General features: G+C 38.0%; 1 protein-coding gene across 4 annotated transcripts in view; it reads left to right on the forward strand.

The window, feature by feature from the left end:
- The window catches only part of OSBPL3 (oxysterol binding protein like 3), a 94068-nt gene that overhangs the window by 40893 nt on the left and 28503 nt on the right, over nucleotides 1-24672 (forward strand). For 3 of the 4 annotated variants that reach the window (XM_032704485.1, XM_032704476.1, XM_032704470.1), the window contains exons 3-13: nucleotides 1307-1549; nucleotides 10447-10563; nucleotides 10769-10822; nucleotides 12744-12857; nucleotides 13616-13786; nucleotides 17031-17157; nucleotides 17991-18094; nucleotides 18243-18335; nucleotides 18933-19089; nucleotides 21529-21659; nucleotides 24440-24547. In XM_032704485.1, the coding sequence (XP_032560376.1) occupies nucleotides 1457-1549; nucleotides 10447-10563; nucleotides 10769-10822; nucleotides 12744-12857; nucleotides 13616-13786; nucleotides 17031-17157; nucleotides 17991-18094; nucleotides 18243-18335; nucleotides 18933-19089; nucleotides 21529-21659; nucleotides 24440-24547 (1269 nt within the window). In that variant the 5' untranslated portion in view covers nucleotides 1307-1456. The remainder of the gene's footprint in view (nucleotides 1-1306; nucleotides 1550-10446; nucleotides 10564-10768; nucleotides 10823-12743; nucleotides 12858-13615; nucleotides 13787-17030; nucleotides 17158-17990; nucleotides 18095-18242; nucleotides 18336-18932; nucleotides 19090-21528; nucleotides 21660-24439; nucleotides 24548-24672) is intronic. The other variant, XM_032704496.1, reaches the window with a different exon arrangement.

The raw sequence follows: 24672 nt of genomic DNA on the forward strand, positions 1-24672 counted from the left end.
TGGGAAAGGTCTGTGTGCAGAAGTTGGATGCTTCAGACTACAGCAATAGGGAGAGAGGGTTTTTGCTGCAGTGTTGTCTTCATCTTAAATATAGCACCTGGTTTTAATTGTGTGTTCTGGGTTTGGCTTTTGTCTGTGGCTTTTGATCTGATTTTTTTGGTTGGTTGGTTGTTTTTTTTAAAAAGGGAAATGAGTTCTTAAAATACCCAAAGTGTTTTACTAGGGATCTGAAAATGCTACTTCTCTCAGAATAGGTTTTTAAGCCTCTTCAAGAAAAAATGAATGGCAGACTTCAATAAACAGTGATCCTAGTTCAGGACTGTTGTGACAGTGCAAGCAGGAGAATTATGAAGTAGTGCCTCCAGTTTTGGAAATGAAATTTCCCTTTTCTTTGTGGAAACTCCCTTACCTTCCTCACCTTTCTCATTAGTGGTTCTTGGACTCTTTCTAATTGCAAATTCCTTGCCTGAGACAATAAAATTCAGTGATATACAATTTATACAGCTTCTCCGCCACCCCAAGTTGTGGAAAGCATCACCCTCTTTTCATATCCTCTGCTTGTTTTTTTTTTTTTAAAATTTGCAGTTACCATGACAACTCTTGCCCACACTGGAAATCTGTTATTGCAAGTTTCTGGCATGGCTTTTATTTGCATATGCTGCAAGAAGCACTGTTATTAAACAGAGTGTTAATTATTCTTCCAGTCACTGAGACAACTGATGTGATAGTAGTTACAACTTTCTGATTCCAGGTAAAAGTAGTCATGTACAGCTCTATGCAGCTGAATTTTCGTGCTCACTACTTTTAGGTATTCCTCTTTATTTGTATAGAGGGTTTCTTTTCCTTACAACCTGAAGCCATGCTTACTTGTTTAAATTATCAAGGAACTGAGAAAAAGAGCTTTGTTTTTGATTATACACCATCTTTTTAATGAGACATTTTATTAGATGTTTTCTTCTCATTAGGAGTCTATTTTGGTCCATTTCATATAGGTATTTATTATTCTCTTTGCTTGTCTTTATTAATCTCTTTTAATTAATTTAAATTTGTAAAAAAATGCTTGATACTGTACTTTGTCCTCTGAATAAATCACAACAATTAAAACATGTTTAGGATCCAAAAGTCATGTAATTCCTATTTGAGACTTGCAAATTTATCTTAAAGTGATTGTTGAATTAATGTCTTATAATGTACAGCAATGTGCTCGTCTTGTATTACCAAAGGCTTTATTATGATTCATTCTACAGGATGACAGTAGGCGACAGCATCTGATAACTTGGCTTTTTGTTTTGCTTTTCCCTTTTAGGATTTTCCATGGAATGCAGATCCTGCCACTGGACTGCATTTGGGTAAAGGATGAGTTCGCTGTTTCTCTGAGGAGTCTTCCAACGCATTTTCTAAACTACCTTTTAATGGTGTTCTAAGTGAGCTTATGTGAAACAAATAGTTTTGGATCATGAGTGAAGAAAGAAACTTCGGTGCATCCCAGAAAATGTTGTCTCCTTCCAGAAGTACTAGCAGCTGCTCCTCCAAGCAGGGAAGTCGACAGGTAATGCAAACTTTTTTATCCAAACTGAAAGCATTGCTAAGATTGGCTGTTACTTTTGGTTTTGAATATTGACAAATCTCTTAAACTCTGCTTTCCTGATGCTTACTTGTTTTATTTCATGACATCTTTGCTTTCCTTACTCTCTTTTTTTTTAATTTTTTGTTGGTAACAGCATCTTGCTCTGAGTCAAATGCAGTAAACACACATTACTGAACAGCAGGCATGTGTAAAATGCTAGCAGTAAATTTTGATTTCTGTCATGTTGTATGTATGGTGTTTTTATAGTGAAATAGAGCTTCTGTAGTGTCTTGGTCTCGGTGGTTTGATCCTGAAATCTCAAATCTTCCCTGTAAGATACTACTTTTCTGATAGAATATTGTGTAACCGCTCTGTTTATTTCAAGTTTCCAGGAAAAGGTGTGCATGCATGTGTGAAAGAGAATACATTTTTCAGAAGCCTGACATAGGCCTCTTTGAATGCCCATTTGTGCTGGTTGTTGCTGTAGATCTTAGATAGGAAAATAAGTATTCATGTAACACTATGCATCTGGGTGCCTAAGGTAAAGGTTGCTTTGTGTTCCGCAGAGATGATGCTATTCTTTAAACCTCTCCATTTCAAAAGACACGTCTACAGGTGTTTGCACCTGACAGGTGAGGCTGCTTTTGTCTGTGGGCAAGAAACACCGACCTGCAGCCACACTGAAAATTAAGTTTAAACATGCTCAATCCATGCTTGCAAAATCGTGAGCAATATGCTCAACATAAACTTTTATCTTTGTGAGTGCTGGCTTAGTGGAGCTCTTGAAACTGCCTCAGGCTGAAATTTTAATTGGAATTGAGCATTCCAATCCCCCAAAAGCTTTGGAGACCTCAGCTGTGTTTTGAAACAGCACCTGCTTTTCTGGGACTTCTGGCCCTGTACATACAGTTGGCAAGGCAGACAAATCTCTGGACAATTTATGCCTCTTAAAGTGCTGTTCTAGTATATTGAATAATGAAATCCCTGCTTTCAGGATTTCTTTCTGTTTTCCTGCAGCGTTATTTTTCACATCCTCTGTATGAGATTACCTTTAAAAAGTGTAATTTAAAAGATTTTGTATTGTCTGTTTCAACAGTTCATGTCTATCAAGTGTTATCATATAGTATTTAAATAATAAGATTTACCTGAGCATGACTAAATCCACTGGTGTGTTACACAGCCATATGAGCAACCATACTTATGCAGAAGCAATTTCTGCAAGAACCTCTCTTACTGCCGTTTAACATGATAAAATCTTTTGGCTAGCTTGGGCTTTTGAAACTATTCTTAGTGGGTCCCATTTCTTATTGCTCTGTTTGGAGAAAAGGAAAAATTCAGTAAGTTTTAATGTCATCTTGTCAATCCCCAATTTTTTAGTCTTTGACCCTTGTGCAAAAAAGCAAGGTGTACCTGAGGAAGGTGAGAGACGCAGCTTGGTGTTTTGTGCGTATTCCTGGAACATCTGTGCTCTTTCATGGGAGTCAGGCAGATGGTAAATGGTCTTATAGACCTCTCAAGTCAAGCTAAATGGAGTTATAAAGTAGATTGTTTCCCAATGTATTATGAAGGGCAATACAGTTGATATTTGTTTGTGATACTATGGGGTGTTGTGATAAATATCTCCACTTAGATCAGTGTTTCCTTATTAAACATTTCATGACCAGCGATTGCATTACTGAGTATAAATAACAATATACTTTTTCACTGGGGAACCTACATGGATTGACCGATTGTCCATATTTCTGGACAGTGATGATGGTAGAGGCAAACCACAGACCTCGGGGAGTTTGTGTGACTTGTTATATGCTGGGAAGTGACCACTAAGAGCTAAGAACTCTGCTTGCTTGCTTTTTCTATACAGTCTGAAAATTTACAAACATATTTTCCAGAAATTATGTGCACTTTTTAAGGTTACACTGGTATTTATGATATTTTTTTTATTTTTTAAATAGAGATTTCTAATATCTGCAAGGAATACTTTAATAATTTCTCTATTTCCTTCTTTACCAAGTGCAATAACTCTCTAGCTTATCCTGTCACTTTGTTTGCAACTCTTGAAGTGATGTAGAGATCTTACTTCAAAGTAGTGAAATTTAGAATGGGAGAAAAAAAATTCTAAATTAGAGTTCTTTTCAGCATTGTCAGTGTTTATGTGCATGGCTGCGTATTGCTGTTCCTTCTTAAATTCCCTGATGGTTTTTGTGTTTTTCACGTGGCTGTTTTTTCAAACTGAAGTTGTCTCGCAGTTTACACAGCAAACTGTTTTGCTGGGGAAAAGAGATTAAATAAGATAAGACTCAAAGGAAAAAAGAGCTTTAAATACCTTTAATAAGATTTAAACATGCTGTGTGTTATGCACTTTGGGTATTTACTTGAAAGTAATGTCTATGGGTCATTTTACCTTACTTTTTGAATTTATTTGTTAATTATAATTTGTGATGGTAGCATGTTTCAGTGAATGTTTTGTTGGCTAAACTCTTCTGTGCTGCTTGTGGGAGGATGGACCTTTAGGTCTAACAGAGGCAGTACTCTGCCAGACGTACTGATCTGGACACTGCAGTGCTTTGGTGAGGAACAGATGTCTTTATATTATTAATTGCTTCTTTTCTGTTTCTTGTATTGGCAGACTGGAGCTTTGTAGTCTGTCCCTGCTAATACCCACCTACATAGGGCTGACAAGACTGGGAATGAGTGATGCCAATGCCTGAGGGTTATTTAATTTGCCCTTTCCATCTGTATATTAGTTTAAATGACTGCACTTTAAGTGTTCTGTTAAGAAAACAGCAACAATCTCAAGTTCTATAAAAACAGTTAAAAATCCTCTAATCCAAAAAGGACCACATATGCAACAACTTCCAGCAGGTTTTTGTTTGTCTCTTTGTTTGGATTTGGTTTTGTTTGGGGTTTTTTTTTTGTTTCAAAATGCTGGTGGACTAGTAGAATGTAACATGGTTACTGATACTTTTTTATTAATAGTATCATGAAAGTTTAAATGATGTTGCTGTGTGCTGTGCAGGTTAGAGTGACATGCTATGATTTTGATATTCTTTCCTTCATCTTCCTTCTCCTTCTTCATGGAGGGCTGATTATTCCTCCTTCAGACACCTGTGTCTCTCTCAGGCACCTTCAGAACTAGGCTTGTGGCTCGCGGGTTAGCAACAGATCTGTCTGACAGGTGTTTTTCTCTGTGCTGCTGCTCTGACAGCAGTTCTTTGAATCTGATTAAGTAGAAAGAAATTCTTAAAAGTGTAGGGGGGAGGAAAGTTGGGGTGGGGGGAGGTTTGCCCAGAAAACAGCAGGATCTGAGTTTTGAGTCTCTCTGATTTCCTAGGCACAGACTGTTGCTGTTGTACACTAGCACCGAGTGACCTGAGATTGGGATATGGAACCACAGTAGTGCAAGGTTGCTGAGTCTGCTAAAATTTAGTTATATGTTGGTGTGCTGCTGATGTGGACCATGAGGCCTGTGATGCAGAAAATGGGCCACTGTGCTAGAAAGGAGTTGACTTAAGCAGGGCTGCAGGACTTGGAGGGATCTACTTTTTTTGCTGCATTTGGTGTCCGTTTCAGGCCAGATGTAACACACTTGCAGTGTGAACTGAACAGGTGAAAAGGTAATCCTCTTCCACTGAGTTCCCCTTCATCTTGAAGCCTCATGGTAAATTGGAGGCTACTGCTACTTCCCACCTCTTTGCTTTTCTCTGCCTCTCTCCTTTGGTTACGGAAAGGGATCTCTTTCCCAAGATGTGGAAGAGACAAACAAACTGTGTTTTGTGAGGAAGGAAAACTGATGTTGATCTTATTCACATTTAAGTTGACCTGTGATCAAAAGAAGATATATTTTGGTAGTTATTTTTAAATCTAATATGTTAACTAACTTTTGAAATAGGTCCACTAGGGAAAAGCTTTATGACAGGAGAACCACTTAAAAAAACCTCATGTTCTGTAAAATAAAATTAAATCATTTCTGCCAATTTTATGAACCATAACAAATGCTTTAGTTGCAGCTGATGCCAACCCTTATCCTCCACAAAGCAGGTTTCTATTTTTGGCACTTTAAAATATTTGGTACAACTGACTGCATTTTGCACTGGAAGAAAGTCTGTCACTATCATCTGTTTCGTTCAGGGAGCTGAAACGGCAAGTATCAGTCTGAGAGCCATTCAGAATCATTAGTTCGTACTTTCTCCTGAAATAATTTGCCTTGAGGAACTGTGTGGTGCAGAATATTGCAGAAAATGAGGAGATTTTATCTCATTGAACAAAGAAAATTACTATATTTACATAATGATGGGCTTAATTCTGAAGACAAAAGTGTATGGGTTTTTTCCCTCATCTGCAGAGCAGGTATAGGCCAAGTAGCATCTACAGGGTGGTTTTTCAGTGCTGATCTGAAATGAGCACCTCTGGACCTTAGAGAAGTAAAGATTTTATTCCTCCCTTTGCTCCGAGTGAAATTTCTTCCTGGGCAGGAAATGCAATGTTGATCATTTTGTGCAGATTTTGGCCCATAATGATGCAAAATATCTTTTGTAGTGTCATAATTTTAAGACACAACCAATCTGGACATCAGACTGATGCTAGAATTGTTAATGCCATTTGTCTGGGAGTTTGGTGGGGGGGGAAGATGAGGGAGTGTCATTGTTTGGGGGTTTTTTAAGTTAGTACTGTGGTTTGGGCTATCTCTTTCAGTTCCCTATTGTGGGATAAGAATCAGCAAAAGGCAGCACAACCTGAATTCTTTCAGGAAATCCTGTATCTCCAGTTTGCTCCTCTGCTATTTCAGATGGATGAGTACAGATGATAATCAACCAGCTTGATTCATTTGCCTTCATTTTAGAGAGTAAGCATTTTTCTTTCACTTCTGCAGCTGCTCCCAGCAATAGCCAGCTGACACTCTTTCCTCATTCAGTAAGGTGTTAGATCTCTTGCAAATCAAAGTCCCAATCAAGATGTATAGGGTCTGGGTCAAGAGCAAATGGATCCAAAACCAGTCACAGCAGAAGTGTTTTGGAAAATATGAGAGTTTGGCTGTTCAGGTGGGATAGGTTTTATTCTTCTGGAAGGATGTATATGGAAGAGGACCAGATGCTGATAATGCATCATTACACCTTGCATGTATCCAGCAGGTCCCCAAACTGTTAATTCTGTAAGCTTTTAAGAGGATCAATTTCTAGTGCAACTAAGCTACCTTTGATGTGTGGGGTTCTCAGGGCAGAAAGGTGAGCTGTAAGCTTGCCTTCACCACCTGAGATTTGGCAGATCATTGAGCCTGCTTGATGGGAATCAGTGCTCCCACTTTTGTTTTTCTTCGCATTTTCACACTTTTTAATTGTGAAGGCACATTCTAGGCCACCTCACTGACCTGAGGAGCACTGATAAGTGTGGCTTTCCTGCACGAATGCGAGACACCTTGTGTCTGAACTGCAGGAGAGATCCAGACAAAATTGGAGTTGTAGTGCAGGCCATAATGTGCTCTGTATTTTAAAGTTTGATCAAAACTGTTAACAGTGTATATTCCAGGTGGGTGTAATTGGCTGAGCTGTTTCTCAGCTGCTTCCTTTTCCACCTCATAGGCTCAAATATAGCATGGGTCTGTCTAACTTCAGGAGTCCTTTCTTTCTAAACTTATCCTTATAGAAAGATGAGGCTCCACAAAGATCTCATTGCAGCCTTTTTGAGTACTTAAAGGAAGCTTACCAAAAAGATGGAGAACAAATTTTTACACGGGCACATACTGATAAGAAAAAGGGGAATGGTTTTAGACTAAAAGAGTGGAGATTTAGATTAGATGTTAGGAGGACATTCTTTACGGTGAAGGTTGTGAGGAACTGGAACAGGTGGCCCAGAGAAGTAGTGGATGCCCCCATCCCTGGAAGTATTCAAAGCCGAGCTGCATGGGGCTATGAACAGCCTGGTCTAGTGAAAGGTGTCCCTGCTCATGGCAGAGGGGCTGGAACTAGCAGAACTGGCAGAATCATATTCTATGATTCTGTGAATCTGGATTACTATGTTTTCTTTGACTGTGCTCAAATTTCTGCTTGCCTCCTGCAAGCAGACCGATCTATCAATGGTATACTATTATTAAGCTTAACCAAAGTCTATGGGAACTTGATCCCAAAGTTGAAGTTGTTTCGTTAGCTACAACACTAGAATATTGAAAAGGATCTACTGTTTACTAGTCTTAACTACTACCAGATTAATTCTCCATGGAAAATTTAGGTGTTTGGGTACTGCAGTTTAATACATTTTGGCAAGACAAAGGAAATAGCTTGCTTGGTAATTGGGCAAAACAGCTTTTAAGCTCTTCAGAGAAGAGAGAAACAAAACCATTAACACAACATTTTTCTTAATCTCGCAGGTGCTCCTGTTAGTTCTTAGTTAGAATTATCTCATTAATTCCATCAGGTTTCTTATGTTTTAAAATGTTTGCCTTTATTCAAGTCCCCAATTTGAAATCAGCTAATGTCAAGATTATTTTTTATATTGGCTTATTTAGTAGATCATATGTTCTGAGAACAAGAGATTTTATCCACAGGTGGGCATTTAAGCAGCAGCAATTTCAGGTATTACTTAGTGTAAATTGTAGCATTACATTATATTTGATGATATATAAAGAGTCTGCTCTCTGTCATCATAACAGTCCCAGTCCTTGTGATTATATAAGGGTTAATAAATAATCTTTACAGGAAAGAGAAATCCAAGACCATTCAGAAAAAATTTAATTGCCTATATTTAAATTTAAGGCAAAAGAGGTGGTGGAACATAATTTCTCTTTGACTTTCAAAATGGTAGACGGGAATGTTCTGTCAAAAAAAAAAAAAAGGTGGTGGTGGTGGAAAGGTCCTTAATTGTGGAGGCTTAGAGCTGTCTTTGCACTTGAGGAGCTGTCAAACAGCAGCTAGTAAGCTCTAGCTAACTGTCCTTGCATGGGCATGGACTTGCTCTCTGCTTCATCACCCTGTGAAAGACCAGTGCTGATGGGCTCGACCAGCAGATTTTGCTGCTGATGTGGGACTGATGTGCTGGAGACAGCCCAGGAGGCCTCTTGTCTCCCTGCAGCCCTCTGACTCACGATATCCATGGGTAACTTTTCTGCTCCCTGATCTGATCCATAGTAATTTACCCCAGAGTAGGAAAGGGTTCATGATTATTGAGAATTCTGAGTCCCAAAGTAGTACAAATAAAAAAATAAAAAAAAGAATATGGAGTGTAACTTCTGGTTTTCAATAGAAAAAAATGTTTTCATGATCATTGATTAGAAATAATGGTATCTAAGGAGCTGTCAAAACGTCTCTTAAACTGGTGGAGGGAGTAAAGAAGTTATTTGTTACAAAAGTGACAGGGATAAACTGACAAATCCCTACTGATCTGCAGGGACAAAAAATGTGTGCCCTGATAAAAATTTTGGTTAGAACAACTGCACCCTCGACTTGCGTTCAGGTAGCACGACATCGTTGCGTGATCTGTGAGATGCTGAATGACAGGAGCTGCTCAGCCCCACATTTCTACTGCTTGCGGCTTGTTGTGTAGTGAATGTGGAGCGACTGAACTCAAAACAGGAAAGCGGAGCAGTTTTCCAGTTTGTTCCATTAAGCGCAGCACAAGGAAAATAATAAAGAAGTAGTGGAGTGCCAACAGTAACATGATGAAATTAAAGAATGTCTTTTTGAAGATGGTTTCTTTTAATGCCGTGTTTCACAGGCAATTTTTTCTCTGAGTTTAAAGAAGTGAATGTTAAGGATTCTGGAGATAGATAAATAAGGAAAATTAGCACTCTTGCTGATTTTTGTTTCGTTTTGTTTCATTTTTAGTTTAAGATTTTTTTTTAGCCAGTCAAGTTCTTTTTGGGAATACTTGCCTATGTATCTTACAGGGAGGACTATGAGTACTTACCTACCTGCTATAGTTCTATTTTCCCCAAAGTATTTCATACTAGTCCTTTTTTTGTGATTACAATCTGTTTTAAAGTATTGTTTGTCTTTTTCAAATATACGGGGATGGTACTAGCACATACCATTTCCTGTCAGTTGTTATCGTTCTACATCTGCCAAACCCCGTGGTAGCTGGCAATAGTTAATTAATGAGATCTCTGATCAGAAACACTGAAACTCATGTTACGTTGTCATTTGCAGTTGTTCCATAAATAAAAACTGTAAAAATATTATGACATTTAGTCTCTTCTCTGTTATATTGCTGCAGGGTCTTTCATTTAAGAGTTCCTGATGACAAAAAAGATTCTCTTTTAAATACAGTTGCATCTGACAAGAGGTCATTTTTATTTTTCTTGCATGTTCCCTTTATGTCATGTTCCTTGCAATACTCAAGTTACTTCCTTGGCTTTTTAATTTATATTTTATTTTATTATTATTACTTTAGGGAGACTGCAATTTATACCAGGCAAAAAACTTTGACTTACTGAATATGGGCAAAAGAGTTTTATAGAAAAGTTCTTCATTTTCAGTGTCTTTTCTTTTTAGCTTCATAACTTATAAAAACATATCATTTTAACATAAGACTGTTTCTGCCTGTGATAGCAGAAAATTTTTTATGCTAATTTGTGACTACGCTGTGGTTATGTACTGTGTGTATGTGTGTACACGAAAATATACATATAATATTCTGGTAAGCACATAGATGCAATGAAGGATGTTGTCATAAAAATTATGTTACGTTGAGTTGGTACTGTTTCTATGAAAATAAAAAGTAATCTTATCTCTTGGAAGATATTTAAAAGTGCAAAGATGGATCTTTGGTTAGATTTCAACAACAATTGGGTTTTGTTTTTTTTCTTATAGCCTTCTTCTTCTTGAATCTCTCTTAACAATTCAGTTCTTTGGAAGAAATAAGATCTACATTTGGATTTTCTGTTTAAGCAGGACAGCTGGGAAATTGTAGAAGGACTCCGGGGAGCAATGAATTGTACCCAGGAGCCACAGAAGCAGGAGGGCTGCTTGCTGAAAAAGAGGAAATGGCCTTTGAAAGGCTGGCACAAGGTAGGAAAGAAATGTGTATCTGAAAGTTTGATGCCACCTGTGTGGGACTTACTTGGTGTGGTTTTGTGACAAAAAGGTTACTTAAAAGCAGAGAAAGTGTTCTCCAAAGAAAGGGAAGGGAGGAGGGTGTGTTTGTGGTGTTTTTCTGTTTAGTTTTTTTGTGTGTGTTTTGTTTGTTTTTAATTTTCTACATTTCTGGTTACAGAGATACTTCTTTTTGGACAGAGGGATTTTGAAGTATTCTAAATGCCAAGCTGATGTAAGTGATCTGAAACCCCTTAAGGCCTTTATAAAGTACACAACAATATTTTATTGGAAGTAGCAATAGTTCCCTGTTGTTGCTAATGAGAAATAGAGTTTCAGGCATTCTAAACAGTAAGTTGAGAGGGGAGAAAATTATGGTTTCAGCAGGTAGTATTTATCATAGAATCAGCTGGGTTGGAAGGAACCTCCAAGATCAGGTCCAATCCTTAATCCACTACCACTGTGGTTACTAGACCATGGCACTAAGTGCCACATCCAGTCTCATCTTAAAAACCTCCAGGGATGGAGAATCCACCACTTCCCTGGGCAGCCCATTCCTGATTAGCCTTTCTGTAAAGAATTTCTTCCTAATATCAAACCTAAACCTCCCCTGGCACAACTTAAGACCATGCTCTCTTGTCTTACTGATAGTTGCCTGGGAGAAGAGACCAACCCCCACCTGGCCACAACCTCCTTTCAGGGAGTTGTAGAGAGTGATGAGGCCTCCCTTGAACCTCCTCTTCTCCAGGCTGAACAACCCCAGCTCCCTCAGCCTCTCCTCACAGGACTTGTGCTGGAGTCTCTTCATCAGCCTTGTTGCTCTTCTCTGGACCTGCTCCAGCACCTCAATATCCTTCCTGAACTGAGGGGCCCAGAACTGGACACAGTACTCCAGGTGTGGCCTCACCAGTGCTGAGTACAGGGGAAGAATCACTTCCCTGGTCCTGCTGGCCACACTGTTCCTGATACAGGCCAGGATGCCACTGGCCTTCTTGGCCACCTGGGCACACTGCTGGCTCATGTTCAGCTTCCTGTCAATCCCAGCTCCCCGGTCCTTTTCTGCCTGGCTGCTCTCCAGCCACTCTGTGCCCAGCCTGTAGTGCTACGTGAGGTTGTTGTGGCCAAAGTGGAGGACCCGGCACTTGGCCTTGTTGAACCTCATCCCACTGGAATCAGCTCAACTCTCCAGCCTGTCCAGGTCCCGCTGCAGAGCCCTCCTGCCTTCCAGCTGATTGACACTCCCCCCGACCTTGGCATCATCTGCAAATTTGCTGATGGTGAACTCAATCCCCTCATCTAAATCATCGATAAAGATATTAAACAGAACTGGGCCCTACACTGATCCCTGGGGGACACCACTGGTGACCGGCCGCCAACTGGATGCAGCCCCGTTCACCACCACTCTCTGGGCCCAGCCCTCCAGCCAGTTCCTAACCCAGCACAGAATGCCCCTGTCCAAGCCATGGGCTGCCAGCTTTTCCAGGAGAATGTTATGGGAGATGGTGTCAAAGGCTTTGCTGAAGTTCAGGTAGACACATCCACAGCCTTCCCCTCATCCACCAGGCAGGTCACCTGATCATAAAAGGAGATCAGGTTGGTCAGACAGGACCTGCCCTTCCTAAACCCCTACTGGCTGGGTCTGATCCCTTGTCCATCCTGTAGGTGCTGTGTGATTGCACTGAGGATGATCTGCTCCATAACTTTGCCAGGCACTGAGGTCAGGCTGACAGGCCTGTAGTTTCCCCGGTCCTCCTTCCGGCCCTTTTTGTGGATGGGCATGACATTCGCCAACTTCCAATCATCTGGGTAGGTGATGGACAGTGGCTTGGCGAGCTCTTCTGCCAGCTCCCTCATCACCCATGGGTGGATCCCATCTGATCCCATAGACTTTGAGGATCCAAGTGGCTCAGCAAGTCGCTAACTGTTTCCTCCTGGATTACAGGGGGGCTATTCAGATTCTTATCTCTTTCTACAAGCTCCAGAAGCCAACTGTCCTCAGGACAACCTGTCTTACTGTTGAAAACAGGTAAAGAAGGTGTTAAATACCTCAGCCCTTTCGTCGTCTTTGATAATTATATTCCCGCCCATGTCCAGTAAAGAATGGAGGTTATCCTTTTGCTTTATCCTGGAGTGATTGTATTTTTACTTTTTTGCAGATAGAGAGAGGAAAACTTCATGGCTGTATTGATGTTGGACTTTCTGTCATGTCTGTAAAGAAATCAACAAAATGTATAGATTTGGATACAGAAGAGCAGATATACCATCTGAAGGTAGGTCTTCAAGATTGTTATAACCTTGTTCCCAAATTAATAACAGTAGCTGTGTATGATGAAGCCCTTTTGTTGCTTTTTTCGATAGCGAGAGGTCTGTTAGTTACACTAATAACTTGGTAGTCTCAACAGATTAGTTTACACTTGTAACTTGAGAGGTGTTATTATTCTGTTTTGGAGTCCAGAATCAGTAACACTGTTCTGAACAGAAACCTTGAAGATGCTTCATGTTTAGCAGCACTCTTTTCACCTAGCACTTTTTTCACTTGTTGCACAAGTGCTTTTATTTTCAGTAGTTATATCTTTGTCTTATCTATAGGAAGTATTTTCCATGGTCAAGTATGGGGATTTATCTATCCTTGTGGAATAAATAGTTTTAAAATACATCACCAAAATCAAGTTTCTGTTTTCTTTGACCTAACTTTAATAATGGCAATTTAAAAATGACAAATTTAATGTGTGGGGTTTTATTTACATTGTAGGGGTTTTTATGTATAAGTTGCTAATTATTGTGTTCTGCATTGGAACTCATAACTACTAACTGTAGTTTCTCTTTTTCCTGACTTTATCCTGTGATTTTCTGTCATTCTTAAGCTCTTACGGTATGCATTTTTAATAGGAGCATCCTTAGAAAAACTCTTCTGATAGTTTGCTAATAAAGGCCAACCAGGCTACTTGTCCAAGGAACACAAAATACCTTAGTATCTCTGTAAGTGACTTTTGAATGTGAATGTTATAAAACCTGAAATTTTGTGTAGGTGAAATCTCAGGAGCTGTTTGATGAATGGGTAGCAAAACTCCGTCATCACAGAATGTACCGTCAGAATGAAATCTCCATGTTTCCTCATGACACCAATAATATTTTCTTCCCTGTGTCTACTACTACGGATTCTGTCCCTGGTTTCTGTGATTCTGCTTCAGGTAGAAAGGTAATAGTTATTATTTATAAATAATGAACTTTCATGGTGAATTAAATTAGTCTGATTTGTGTTTATTAAATAAAGAGCATAATGGAAGTTTGTGGTGGCATTTAAGTTATGTTCTAAAATGTTAAGAGAAAAATTAAATTATTTATTGATTTACTCCCAAGCAGTTTTCTTTATGATGCTGTTAAATTTTATAATAATGTTTCATTCTTTTAATCCAGTAAATTATATTTTCATTTTATATTCTTATATATATTACAGACAAATGTATTTTATATTGACTTTAAGACTGTATACTGAGTTAGAATCCTCATAATTTTTGAGACATATGTCAGTATTTGTATGATATGTGCTGGTGAATATTAGTCTGGGTCACAGAAGAGCACTCAGCTAGGTATTTTTTTCCCTTTAGCATTTTGCCATATATCCTTTAGCTAACAAACCCTCTCCCCTTTTACGTTAATGAAACTGGCTACTTAGCTGCGGAGCATATGGGAATTATACAAGAATCCATCACCTGGGGCCACTACTTGTATTTGAATTTATATTTTATATATTTAATATATTTAAAATTATATTTAAATACCACCCACCACGCTGTGGGTGGAAGAGTGTGTGTGTTCTGTGTCTGGACACAGCCTGTGTGCCTTCAGCTGTCTGTACATTAACTGGCTGACTTTCACCTAAAGAAGCTCTTCTGCTCCAATGTAGAACCACTGGTGTCTTTTGTGACTCACATCTATACTGTTTTACTTACTACAACTGAAATGGTGCTCTGTTTCTGTCAGCTCCAGAGTGTCTCCTAAGTACCAACCAACTCCTTGTTATCCTGCTGTCTAAGGTTTTCTTTTCCCTGGGATAATTGCTGTATGATCTGAATGGGCTTGTTCCTTAGCACCTGTAGTTCATCACTTTATCCTGTAACTGAGTATGAGTTTTAGCAAATACGAACATGTGCCTGAACAGCTTTTTGCTCAGGGTTGAGAGGGAGGGGATCTGTGTGAGCAGGCAGCTGAAAGAATAATAACTCACCCTGCAGTAACAAGGCCGTTCTGCAAAGAGTTGTTTGCATGTATTTTGTGGTGCCAGCAGCTCTGTGGCTCTGACAGCCTACTCTTCTGAGGCTGTGTCTGCAGAGAAATGGCAAATCTCCTGTGTCCATTTAGTTATTTTCTCCCAAAAGACAGCAGGGATAGAAGTGGGGAAGAATATCAAGGGCAGAAGTGGAACATTTGCAAAGTCCATGATATATTTATGCCAGTGCTCTCAAAGAAGAAAAAAAAAAAAAACAGAATCCATGTGACCAGCATATCTAAAATCTATGCTTACTACAAGGAAACTAACCATTTCTTCTTTGGCATGAAAGACTTAATTCAGACTATTAATCCAGATTTTCACTGCAAAGAAGCCCTACTTATTTTCATGTGAAAAATAGAAGGGGATAGTTCTTAAGCTGCAGTTAATCACCTTAGCTCTGCTGAATCTAAATGGAACTCTGCCAATTTACACCAGCCCTAGCTGGATGTTAGTTGCTATCAATCCAGCAGTAAGATTATTTTGAGAAAAATATAACGTGTGAACTTTGAGTTGTATTTTATTTGCTTTTAGAAACACCTGATCGGGTTTCACATTTTTTTTTATTGTGTATATCTACATATGTTTATGTGGAATGCTTGTATTCTAAAGCTTAGCCATGCTGATCCAAAGCAAAACTGTGTGAACTGGAGCTACACAAACTCTTGCCTGTTTGTGTATTGATGTTTGGCAATGCCTATTTCCTTCTTTCCTCCTGCTCATGTCCCTTATGTTTATGAATTCTGGAGAAGTTGGTTATGTGAGAGAGATTTCTGAAGAGATAAATATGGAATTTGTTCACAAAATGCCAACACAATTCCTCATCTTTAAATTCAGTTTACTTGTGCTTTTAAAGGTGCTGAGATTATTATTTGGATATACATATATATATGACTAAAGCTCATACAGCTTTATGTAGGAATAAAACAGTCAAACTGCATAGATTAATTTTAAAATAAGTGTGCTTATTGGTGCTTACTGCTATTGCATACTGACACAGTACTGAATGATGTCACATGGATAGTGCATTTTATTTTATTCTGCAACTCATGTTGGAGGTTATACTGTAAATTTAAAAAGACCATCTAAGAAGACTGCAACAGACTGAGATGTAGATGATGTTTCTTAGGAATAGATTTAAAAACTAGTACTAACAGAGCTTTGATATAAGATGAGCAGGAGGTAACAAAGTTTGTAAATAGTATGCTTCAGAGAAGAGCCAAACAATTTAGTCAGCTTTTCTTATAACCAGTAAACGTGTTGTGTAATGGCACTTAAGGTGAAACATTTTAAAACTGATTTTAAACAAGATGTTGACAAAGCATGTAATTTGTGCCACTTCCTGATGTAGGTATTATTGAAAATGAAAAGTTTAGTAGGGTGTACAAGTAATTAAGCATTTGAATGGCTATTATTTGTAGTTACATTACAGAAGAAAACAGCATTAGAGGCCACGATCAACTGGTAGTAGTACTGGGCAGAAATTTCTTCACATTGGAAACTATTTAATTGTACTGCTCAGTTAGCTCTTACACAGAATTTCTAGCATCATCTGACACACCTGATAGTGGACACTGCTGAAATTGAGCTAAGTTTGAAGATGTGTACAGAGATGTTGTAAAAGGGTAGTATTTACCCAGATGAGGTGTGTGATCATACCTGTATTAAGACCTGTTGAGCCAAGTGTGTGCTGAAATCATACAACTTTAAGTAAAATTTTGAAATAATATCTAGTGCATCTTGCTTTTACCCTGAAAAATAGCTTTAACAAACATGTGCATGGTACATTTAAGTTACTTCTGGGGCTTCTCTGGGGACCGTGTAGGAGGAACAGAATGTCCAAATTTGATCCTGCTCAGATATGGTACTTTAATTGTATTAAGTTGACCTAATTTATGCAGAACTTTGCCCTTCCTCAAAATTTAGTTTTCAGCAAATTTTATGGTTCCTTTAGTATTTCTACTGCTTGTAGGCAGTAATTATGTTAGATAACCTGCCATTATGCTCAATGACTGTATACCTAGTCTAGATCATACACTTTTTTCCCTTCATGTAATTGATGTCTTTGGCTGTGATCATGGAACTCGACTGTTGATTGTCAAAATTTGTGTATACAACATTAAAATAATGTTTGTTAATAATTCGCTTGTTTGTTTGGTTTTTTTTTGAACAGACAGGCAGCTTGACCAAACAGAATTCAATGTCAGCTGGAGGTAACTTGTCATTTTCCTTTTCAAGTAATGAGTCTAGGATTTCCTCTTGGCTACAGTCTTCTGAAGACATGGAAAAATGCTCAAGAGGTAATGATATTTGAAGGAAAGTGAAAGTAGCCTAATATTTCCCCTAGTTTTTCTTACCAACAAAAGTATTATACCCTAAGTCATCATTACTGTTAGAGTTTTCTCTCAAACTGGAGGGAGGAAAGAGGTAGTTGTTGATTAGTGGCTACTCAGTTGTTTGCAAAAGGACTAGTAATTTTGGATGTGGATATATCAGTTGTGGACACCTCTTCACGAAACCTATATATTTCAATACATTTTCTTTTATGCAGGAGAATCACATTCAGTTGTAAGATTTGAACTTCCTTAGGCTGGGTATTCAAAAAAGGGAAGCATCAAAATCTATTAATTTAAAAAGCATTAATTCTTTGTACTTCAGAGTCACCTTCTGCTTTCATTCTTTCCTAAGAGCAAGAAGATCTTTCTCATGCTGTTAGTGTCTGTGTGATATTTATTTGTTATATTTCTGCCTACACTGAACTTCATCTCAAATATAGAAGAACCTCACCTCTAGCTCTGAATGTACTTGAAGACTGTGTCATTGTTACCCTCACCATGAGGAGCTTTGACAAGTCTAAAATTGCAGTAATTATCACATTATTCTCATTTTTCTGCAACCAACTGGGAAAAAATATCATGATCATTACACATACTATATAGATGCATTTCAGTATTTTGAATTTAAACCTGAAGATAGTACACAATCTTTTTATCCAGCAGTCTAATACTGTGCTTTTACTCAGTGAATAACTTATGCTAGCTACAATCAAAATAGGACTAACCTACAAAGAAAAAAAATTGTCAGTGTGTCTGTTACTTTAGGGCAACTGAAAATATTCTTTTGTTCTAAACAGACCTCTCCAACTGTCACACATATTTACTGGAAATGAACCAGCTGTTACAGAGCATGGATGTTCTTCACAGGACATATTCAGCGCCTGCTATAAATGCTATGCAGGTTTGTTGTTTAGAAACAAAAGCAAAAAGCATATTCCCTTACAATTCAAAAAACCAACCCTAATCCTAAAGAATCAAGTTATTTCTTCCTTAGCTCTGTTAGATATATGGCAATCTGTATTGTTTTTTGTCCTGTGTGTTGCTAAAAGGTTGGACCTTTTGAAAGCCCAAAGAAGGAAAAGAGAACACACAGGAGGTGGCGATCCAGAGTTGTTGGGAAAGAAGCTAAAGGAACGTTACAGGTAACTTCAGTCCTTCCAGGGGCTCATCTTCCTCCAAACCTTATTGATCACTTCTTGGCATGACCTGTTTAGGAAATACGAATCCTTTCCAAGCAGTGTCCTGTGCTAGCTCATTTTAAGTGGTAATGTACCTGACAAAACACAAATATGTTGTCCTTGATATCTGCAATAGGATCTGTCCCGTTACCTTCAGGAGACTGGCCATGTTTTTTTTACCCATGTTTTCAGTCTGTCTCCAATATGGGGGGCTGTGCTGGTGGGTTTTTTTTAATCAGTACAGATTTTTAAAATTCTCTAGATAGTTTTGTGCACATTTGCATGTGATTAGATACTTACAGGTGGGGGGAATAATATAGCATATGTTACAGCTCTCAGTGGACTTGGTTTTTTGAGTTTTGCCAATTATCCCATTATGGTATATTGGGCAAAGCCGTAGCTCAGGTTTCATTTGCCAGGTGTCATCCATTCTAAGCTTACTGGTAATTGACAGTAATTATTTCATTTTTTTGTCTCCAACATGTAACCCAGGTGGGTACAATAAAACAAAATTTTCCTTACAGTTTATAAAAATATCACAAATGACCATCCTCCTTACAGGTGCCTTCAGTATTTTCTGCCCCTATGAGACTGCATGCTTCCAATCCAAACTTATCTACAATAGATTTTGTAGAGGAGAAAAATTACTCTGATGGCTCTGAAACATCATCAGAATTTACAAAAATGCAAGAGGACTTATTTCAAGTTGCACATAAAGGTAAATGAAATTGTCTTCTGTATATGGTTTTATATCGTCACAATTTAAATAATGGTATGACTTCTGAGAATGCTTCCTGTTTAATGTTTAGAAAATGCAGAAAACACCCTTTAATTTCCTTTAGGAATTGCAAATGTTGAACTTGTGGGTCACTTAAAAAAGGTGGCTTAATCATCATTTTTGATTTTTTTTTTTTTTTTTTAATTAATAGAGGACAGCCCTTTGTTTTATGTGCTAAAAACCTAGCTGTTTGTTCATTTGTTTTTTTTTTTTTTGGCCAAGAGGTAAAATACCTAAAATCAATTGTTAGAAACACAACAGAAGATTATACTCTTTTTGTGTTAGAAACACAACAGAAGATTATACTCTTTTGTGTTTGCACGCATATGTGTCCGTATGAGCACATGTATGTTTCTATACTCGGTGTGCTTCCCTGTATTTCAGAGTCAACATTTGTTGATGATGCAAGGGTTGCTATGGTAGTAACCTATTTTTAGTGAATAAGAAGAGTAAAATCATGCAAAGCAGCCAGAAGGGGAGCTTGGCTAGAAATATTTTTTCCCTCAAAATCATTTTTCATTAGCAGTGCTTTGCTCCATCACCCTCGCACCAGAAGCATTTTTATTACTTAAGTGATCTTGATGAGGAAGGCACTTAAGCATTTATAGCTGAAAGGCTTTTGGAAGTATTGGCTTTGTCCCCTTTGGCACACGATAATGGTTGATGTTATCAATAAGCACTCTCTGCTTGTTTTCCCCTCTGGTGCTGATATATCTTGATTCTGTTATGCAAGGAATGTATCTAAGTAGTAAACTTGATAAAGTCAATTGTTGTCAAAACTGATGTATGTTTTCCAAAAAAAGAAAAGAAATGGGGGTGGGGTGCAGTTGGAGAAGCTGCTGTTAAGCAGAGCAAAGAAATCACCTATTCAAGATCATCTTACCAGAAATGTCCATGTTGGAAATTTTGGTTGTATTGATCCAAGCATTAGAAGGGACAATTAACCTGGTACTGTTTACTGCAGTATCAATTTACTAAGAGGACAAAGAATGTTTTTCCAAAGTTACTTATAGCACACCCATTCCAAAAATAATAGCGAAGAAACCGTTTGCTTCAGCTTTTTGATACAAATTAAATAAAATGTAACGGTTTTTAGTACGTAATGATACTTGAAAATTAAAGTTAGTATACAGCATATTAAATGGTATTTAAGGTCACTGAAGATTCTGGTCATATTATCTCTGTATGAAAACCTAACAGAATAGATCATAGTGGATATATCTCCCTCCCCACCGCCTGTGATACTGTTAAAGATTTCTTTGGATAGTATGAGAATTAGCTTTGGTAATGGTTTGCAGTGTTGGAAAATACTTTAATTTTTTAGAAGACTAAATTGGGTTACATAACTTATTAACAAAGTAGTGATGATTCAGGTTAACTCAGAGTGGATGATTAGAAGAGACGAGTATCAGGGATTTCTTGATCATTGCTCTTTTCACACATCCATGCCCAGATTTTTTACCCTAATTTCCCTGTAAATGGGCTAATTTTTGCATGGGCAGTTTTCATGATAGTATTACAGGGCTTGATTAGACCCTCAGAAATCCTCTGATACTCCAACTAATTGAATGTTGAAAACCTACATAAATAAATATTGCTCAAATAATGTTTTTATTTCTTGTGGTTAAAGAGAAGATTAAATGTCTTAGGGGTAAAAAAAAACTTTAAAAAGTGTATTTTCCCTCTAAAAATCCAATGATTTTAAAATTGCATGATCTGTTGTCTGATTTAAACATATCAGGCTGGTGGTAGTGCCTCAGGAAGGAGTAGAAGTAGCAGCATAACATGCATATCGTTCAGGATCTGACCTTTTGAGTCACTAAATCATCTAACAAGCTGAAATTTCTTTGTTACAGAAAGAGATAACAAAACTCAACACCACAGTTGACTTGCTTGCAGGGAAACTACTAACCCTATAGCTGTGGCACAATATGTGTTACAGCTGCTTTTTTTGATTACTTTTTTTCCTGCTTAATTTTTTTTCTTTCGTCTCTTCTTCTCCCCCACTGGAATTTATAAAGGAATGTGGAATAGAATCATGACCATCTGAAGATTCAAGCTAATTGGGAAACAAAAGCAAGTGAAGAGCAGATGTGGTTAGTTAGCTTTGTTGCCATCTGTCACAAATAATCAGAGTAATTTTGACTGTGGCTAATATAGTCAACACAGTAGCATTCACCATAAACATTTCTCCTACTAAAAATCTACCCTATAACCTTGATTAATATTACTTGTTTTTAGTAATCCACCCTGGATCTCTCAACCTAAATTCTTGTTTCTGTCACCATAAACAATGTTTTATTTAAGTTTTACGTAATTAGTACGCATACAATTGGTAGCAGCTGTTTTTAACTGTCACTTTTTACAAAATGGTTCTAGTTTACTTCACCTTGAGGTCAGCTTTCAGCACCATATCTACTGAGAGAGAAAAGCTGAAGCAGATGCTGGAGCACGATGCATCTTCATCTCCATCTGCACAAATAGTGGGCTTGAAGAATGCCTTATCATCTGTAAGTGACATGCTGAAATTCACTGAGCTTCATTGTCATCAGATACTACTTTTAAATTTTATAGTAGATTATTTCTGATTCTTTGGTGTCTATTCTGTGCTAGAATGTGCAGAATTTAATCACAGCAAGTTCTACATGTGGTGTTTTTCAAAGACTCTTTCCTAAATATTAAAGGTATTGTCAAACCATTGAAGTTTGAGAGATGGATTGATATAGATATATAGTATAATCTGTATCATTTGGTGTTAAGAATCAGAGGGTTGCTCTGTGACTATGAGTCTACTTTCTTTCTAAACATTCACTGTTTAATCACCCAGTTCTGGTAGCTTGCAGGTTTCCTTTTCCTTTTCTTTACCTAAACAACACTTAAGTGTTCACTGTATGACCTGGCATAAAGTAAAGGTGAGAGTGGCTGAAAGCACTCCACTGTCCCTTCTAATGCATGAGAGCTTCACCATGCTGCACCAAGACACTGCAAAGCAAATGCTAGTACAACTTGTTTACATTGACTTCCAACCTTAATTATCTCTTAGTCCTCTAGTAGCAGTGATGGAGCTGGTAGGGCAGAGTTCTAAATGACAGAAGACTGTGCTCTTTGTAAAAAGGGAGAGGGGGAGTGTTTGGTTGGTGTGTTTTATGTAATTGTTTGAGACCAGAACTTTCAGACTGGTCATGTTTCAGTGTGTCTACTGAACAGTAATCTGATTTCAGAGCAATGAAGGCCATCATTACTATGGCCTTAAAATTTCAGTGTTTATTGCAAATACCGCATCAGAGGCAGGGGAGACTCTGACACTGATCAGTGTGTAGATCATCTTAGAGTTATTTCAGTATGAAAACTTCCCTTTGCTTTACAAAAGCTACATGTGGTTATAGTTTTTTAACATACCTCTTTGCTTAGACCTTTAAAGGCCATGATGTCTTCATAGCATTTAGAGAAAGCTGAAGCCTGGTGCATAATAACTATACTCGCTCACTTGCACTTCTTTGGTTTTGGCTTTCAGATGTTCCTCTTTTGATATTTGAATAGGTGACTTTTATTTTCCAGGGTTATTTGCCTACCATTTTATATCAAAAAATCAGTTTTAAGATTGCTGAACTCAGTGAACACTCAGTTTAGCATGAATTATTTTGGTTTTTTAGGCAGTGAAATTCTGTTGTCCATCTTCATCCTGTACATGTCTTTTAAAAGTAATTTTTTAGGTCTTATCTGATACTTAATAAGGCTTTTGTAGCCAATCCAGAAGTCATCTGTGAACCTTGGCAGTTTCAGCAGAGATTAACACCTCTGAGGGCGTGCAGATCTGCAAAGCCATGATGCCAAAAGAAATTTTCTCACCCTGTACAGCAGAGATCCTATAGGAGAAAGGAATAAGCTTCATTTGGAAACATAGGAAAGATGGATATGATAAAGTTGACATATTTTGAAGACTTCCTTGTGAGAGAGTCCTGTGTTGATGACTTTGACTTCGTGTTTGTTGCTGTTCATTTTATTTGTTTTCTGTACAGGAGAAACAAAAAATCAGACTCACGGGTTTAAAGCTATCAAACATAGCTCTGTTTTGCTCTCAACCTGGCAGGGGAAGAAAAGTGAACAGATTTAAAGTGGGTAAAACACCACAAAATTAGCATCTCTGGCTGTGCTTCTCCCTCATTAAGATAGTATCCTTGACCTACTCACAATCTGAGAAAAGCAAATACAAAATGAGAATAAATACGGTATTTTTGGTTTTGAGAGAGGAAGAAGACAGCAGAAGGAAGAAAACAATGAAAATGTAGCAAACAATGAAAATGGGAAGATGCTATTATGGGGCAGCTGTGTAAATTCTGTTTTGCACTTACCTGATGCTGTGGGTATAACACAGTGCTGAACGCTTGATGCAGAAGTGCTAAATACCTGTATGGCAAATTCAGCCCACATATAGTTGAAGCCAGAAATTATTTTCTCCCCTCCATCATCACTTTGAGCTTACTTGTCTTTCCTGCCCCCAAGGTGATTTTCAACAAAAAGCGCTTCCAAAATCAGAAGCATTTGTGGGATAACACGGATGTGTAAACAGCAGGGTTCTCCATGTCCTGGTATTGATTCAAATCACTGAGTCTTCAGTGTTGTTCCAAAATTAGTAACCCAGTCTTTTATTTCAGAGATATTTTCGTTGCAGGCAGGGTTGCACTCTTCCTACAAGTCTACTTTAGTTGACATTTGTCCATCAGATGTACCCAGCATGAATAAATAACATGTAACAAGCATGAGTTTGCAGTAGAGGCTTTTTATTCTGATCATTGTTATTATAATCTGATAGGACATGAATTGTACCTGTACCTGTGAGAATTTAAGTCTTATTTCTCTGTCAGTGGAAGGCAAAGGGAACTGTCAGTATGGGAAAATCAAACGGTTTTGGATGTGGCAAAAACTAATGTTGAGAGAGGCTCGGCTGGAAATGGAGGTGAAGGAAGGGAACTTGAAAAGAAAAAAGATGCACAAAATTAATTTGTAACTTATGAAATCAGCTTGGAAACCTTGAAATATCCCTACCATCTCTGACTTTTTTTTTTCCACTTAAGTATCTTTTCCCTCACACTGAACAAAAATAGTTTTGAGAGATAACGAGTAAGGTTTGAAGAATTTAAGGTAAATGATTTGCTGAATCAGTAAAAAATGTTGTGGTGGTGTTTTATACTGCACTTTAAATACTCTTTACCCCTGTTTACACAATAAACCCACATTTGAGTTAGTTGAGAGAACTTTATATCCCCAATATTTTTGTTAAATATTCCAGGCAATAGCACAAAATACAGATCTTAAAGACCGGTTACGCAGAATACATGCCGAATCTATGATCCTTGATTCAGCATCTAATGCAAAATCAAGTCCAGATTTGGTGAAGGTGGGTATGGATTTCCTATTTCAGTGATGTCTGTTCCTCAAGCCCCTACATCTAGACAGTGCTGCATAGCTGCATCTTGTCCTTTCTTGATGTCTCCCCTGTGGTGTATTGTGTTAGCAAATCGA

This window comes from Chiroxiphia lanceolata, chromosome 1, assembly GCF_009829145.1.
Source record: "Chiroxiphia lanceolata isolate bChiLan1 chromosome 1, bChiLan1.pri, whole genome shotgun sequence".
In the NCBI taxonomy this organism is placed as follows: Eukaryota; Metazoa; Chordata; class Aves; order Passeriformes; family Pipridae; genus Chiroxiphia; species Chiroxiphia lanceolata.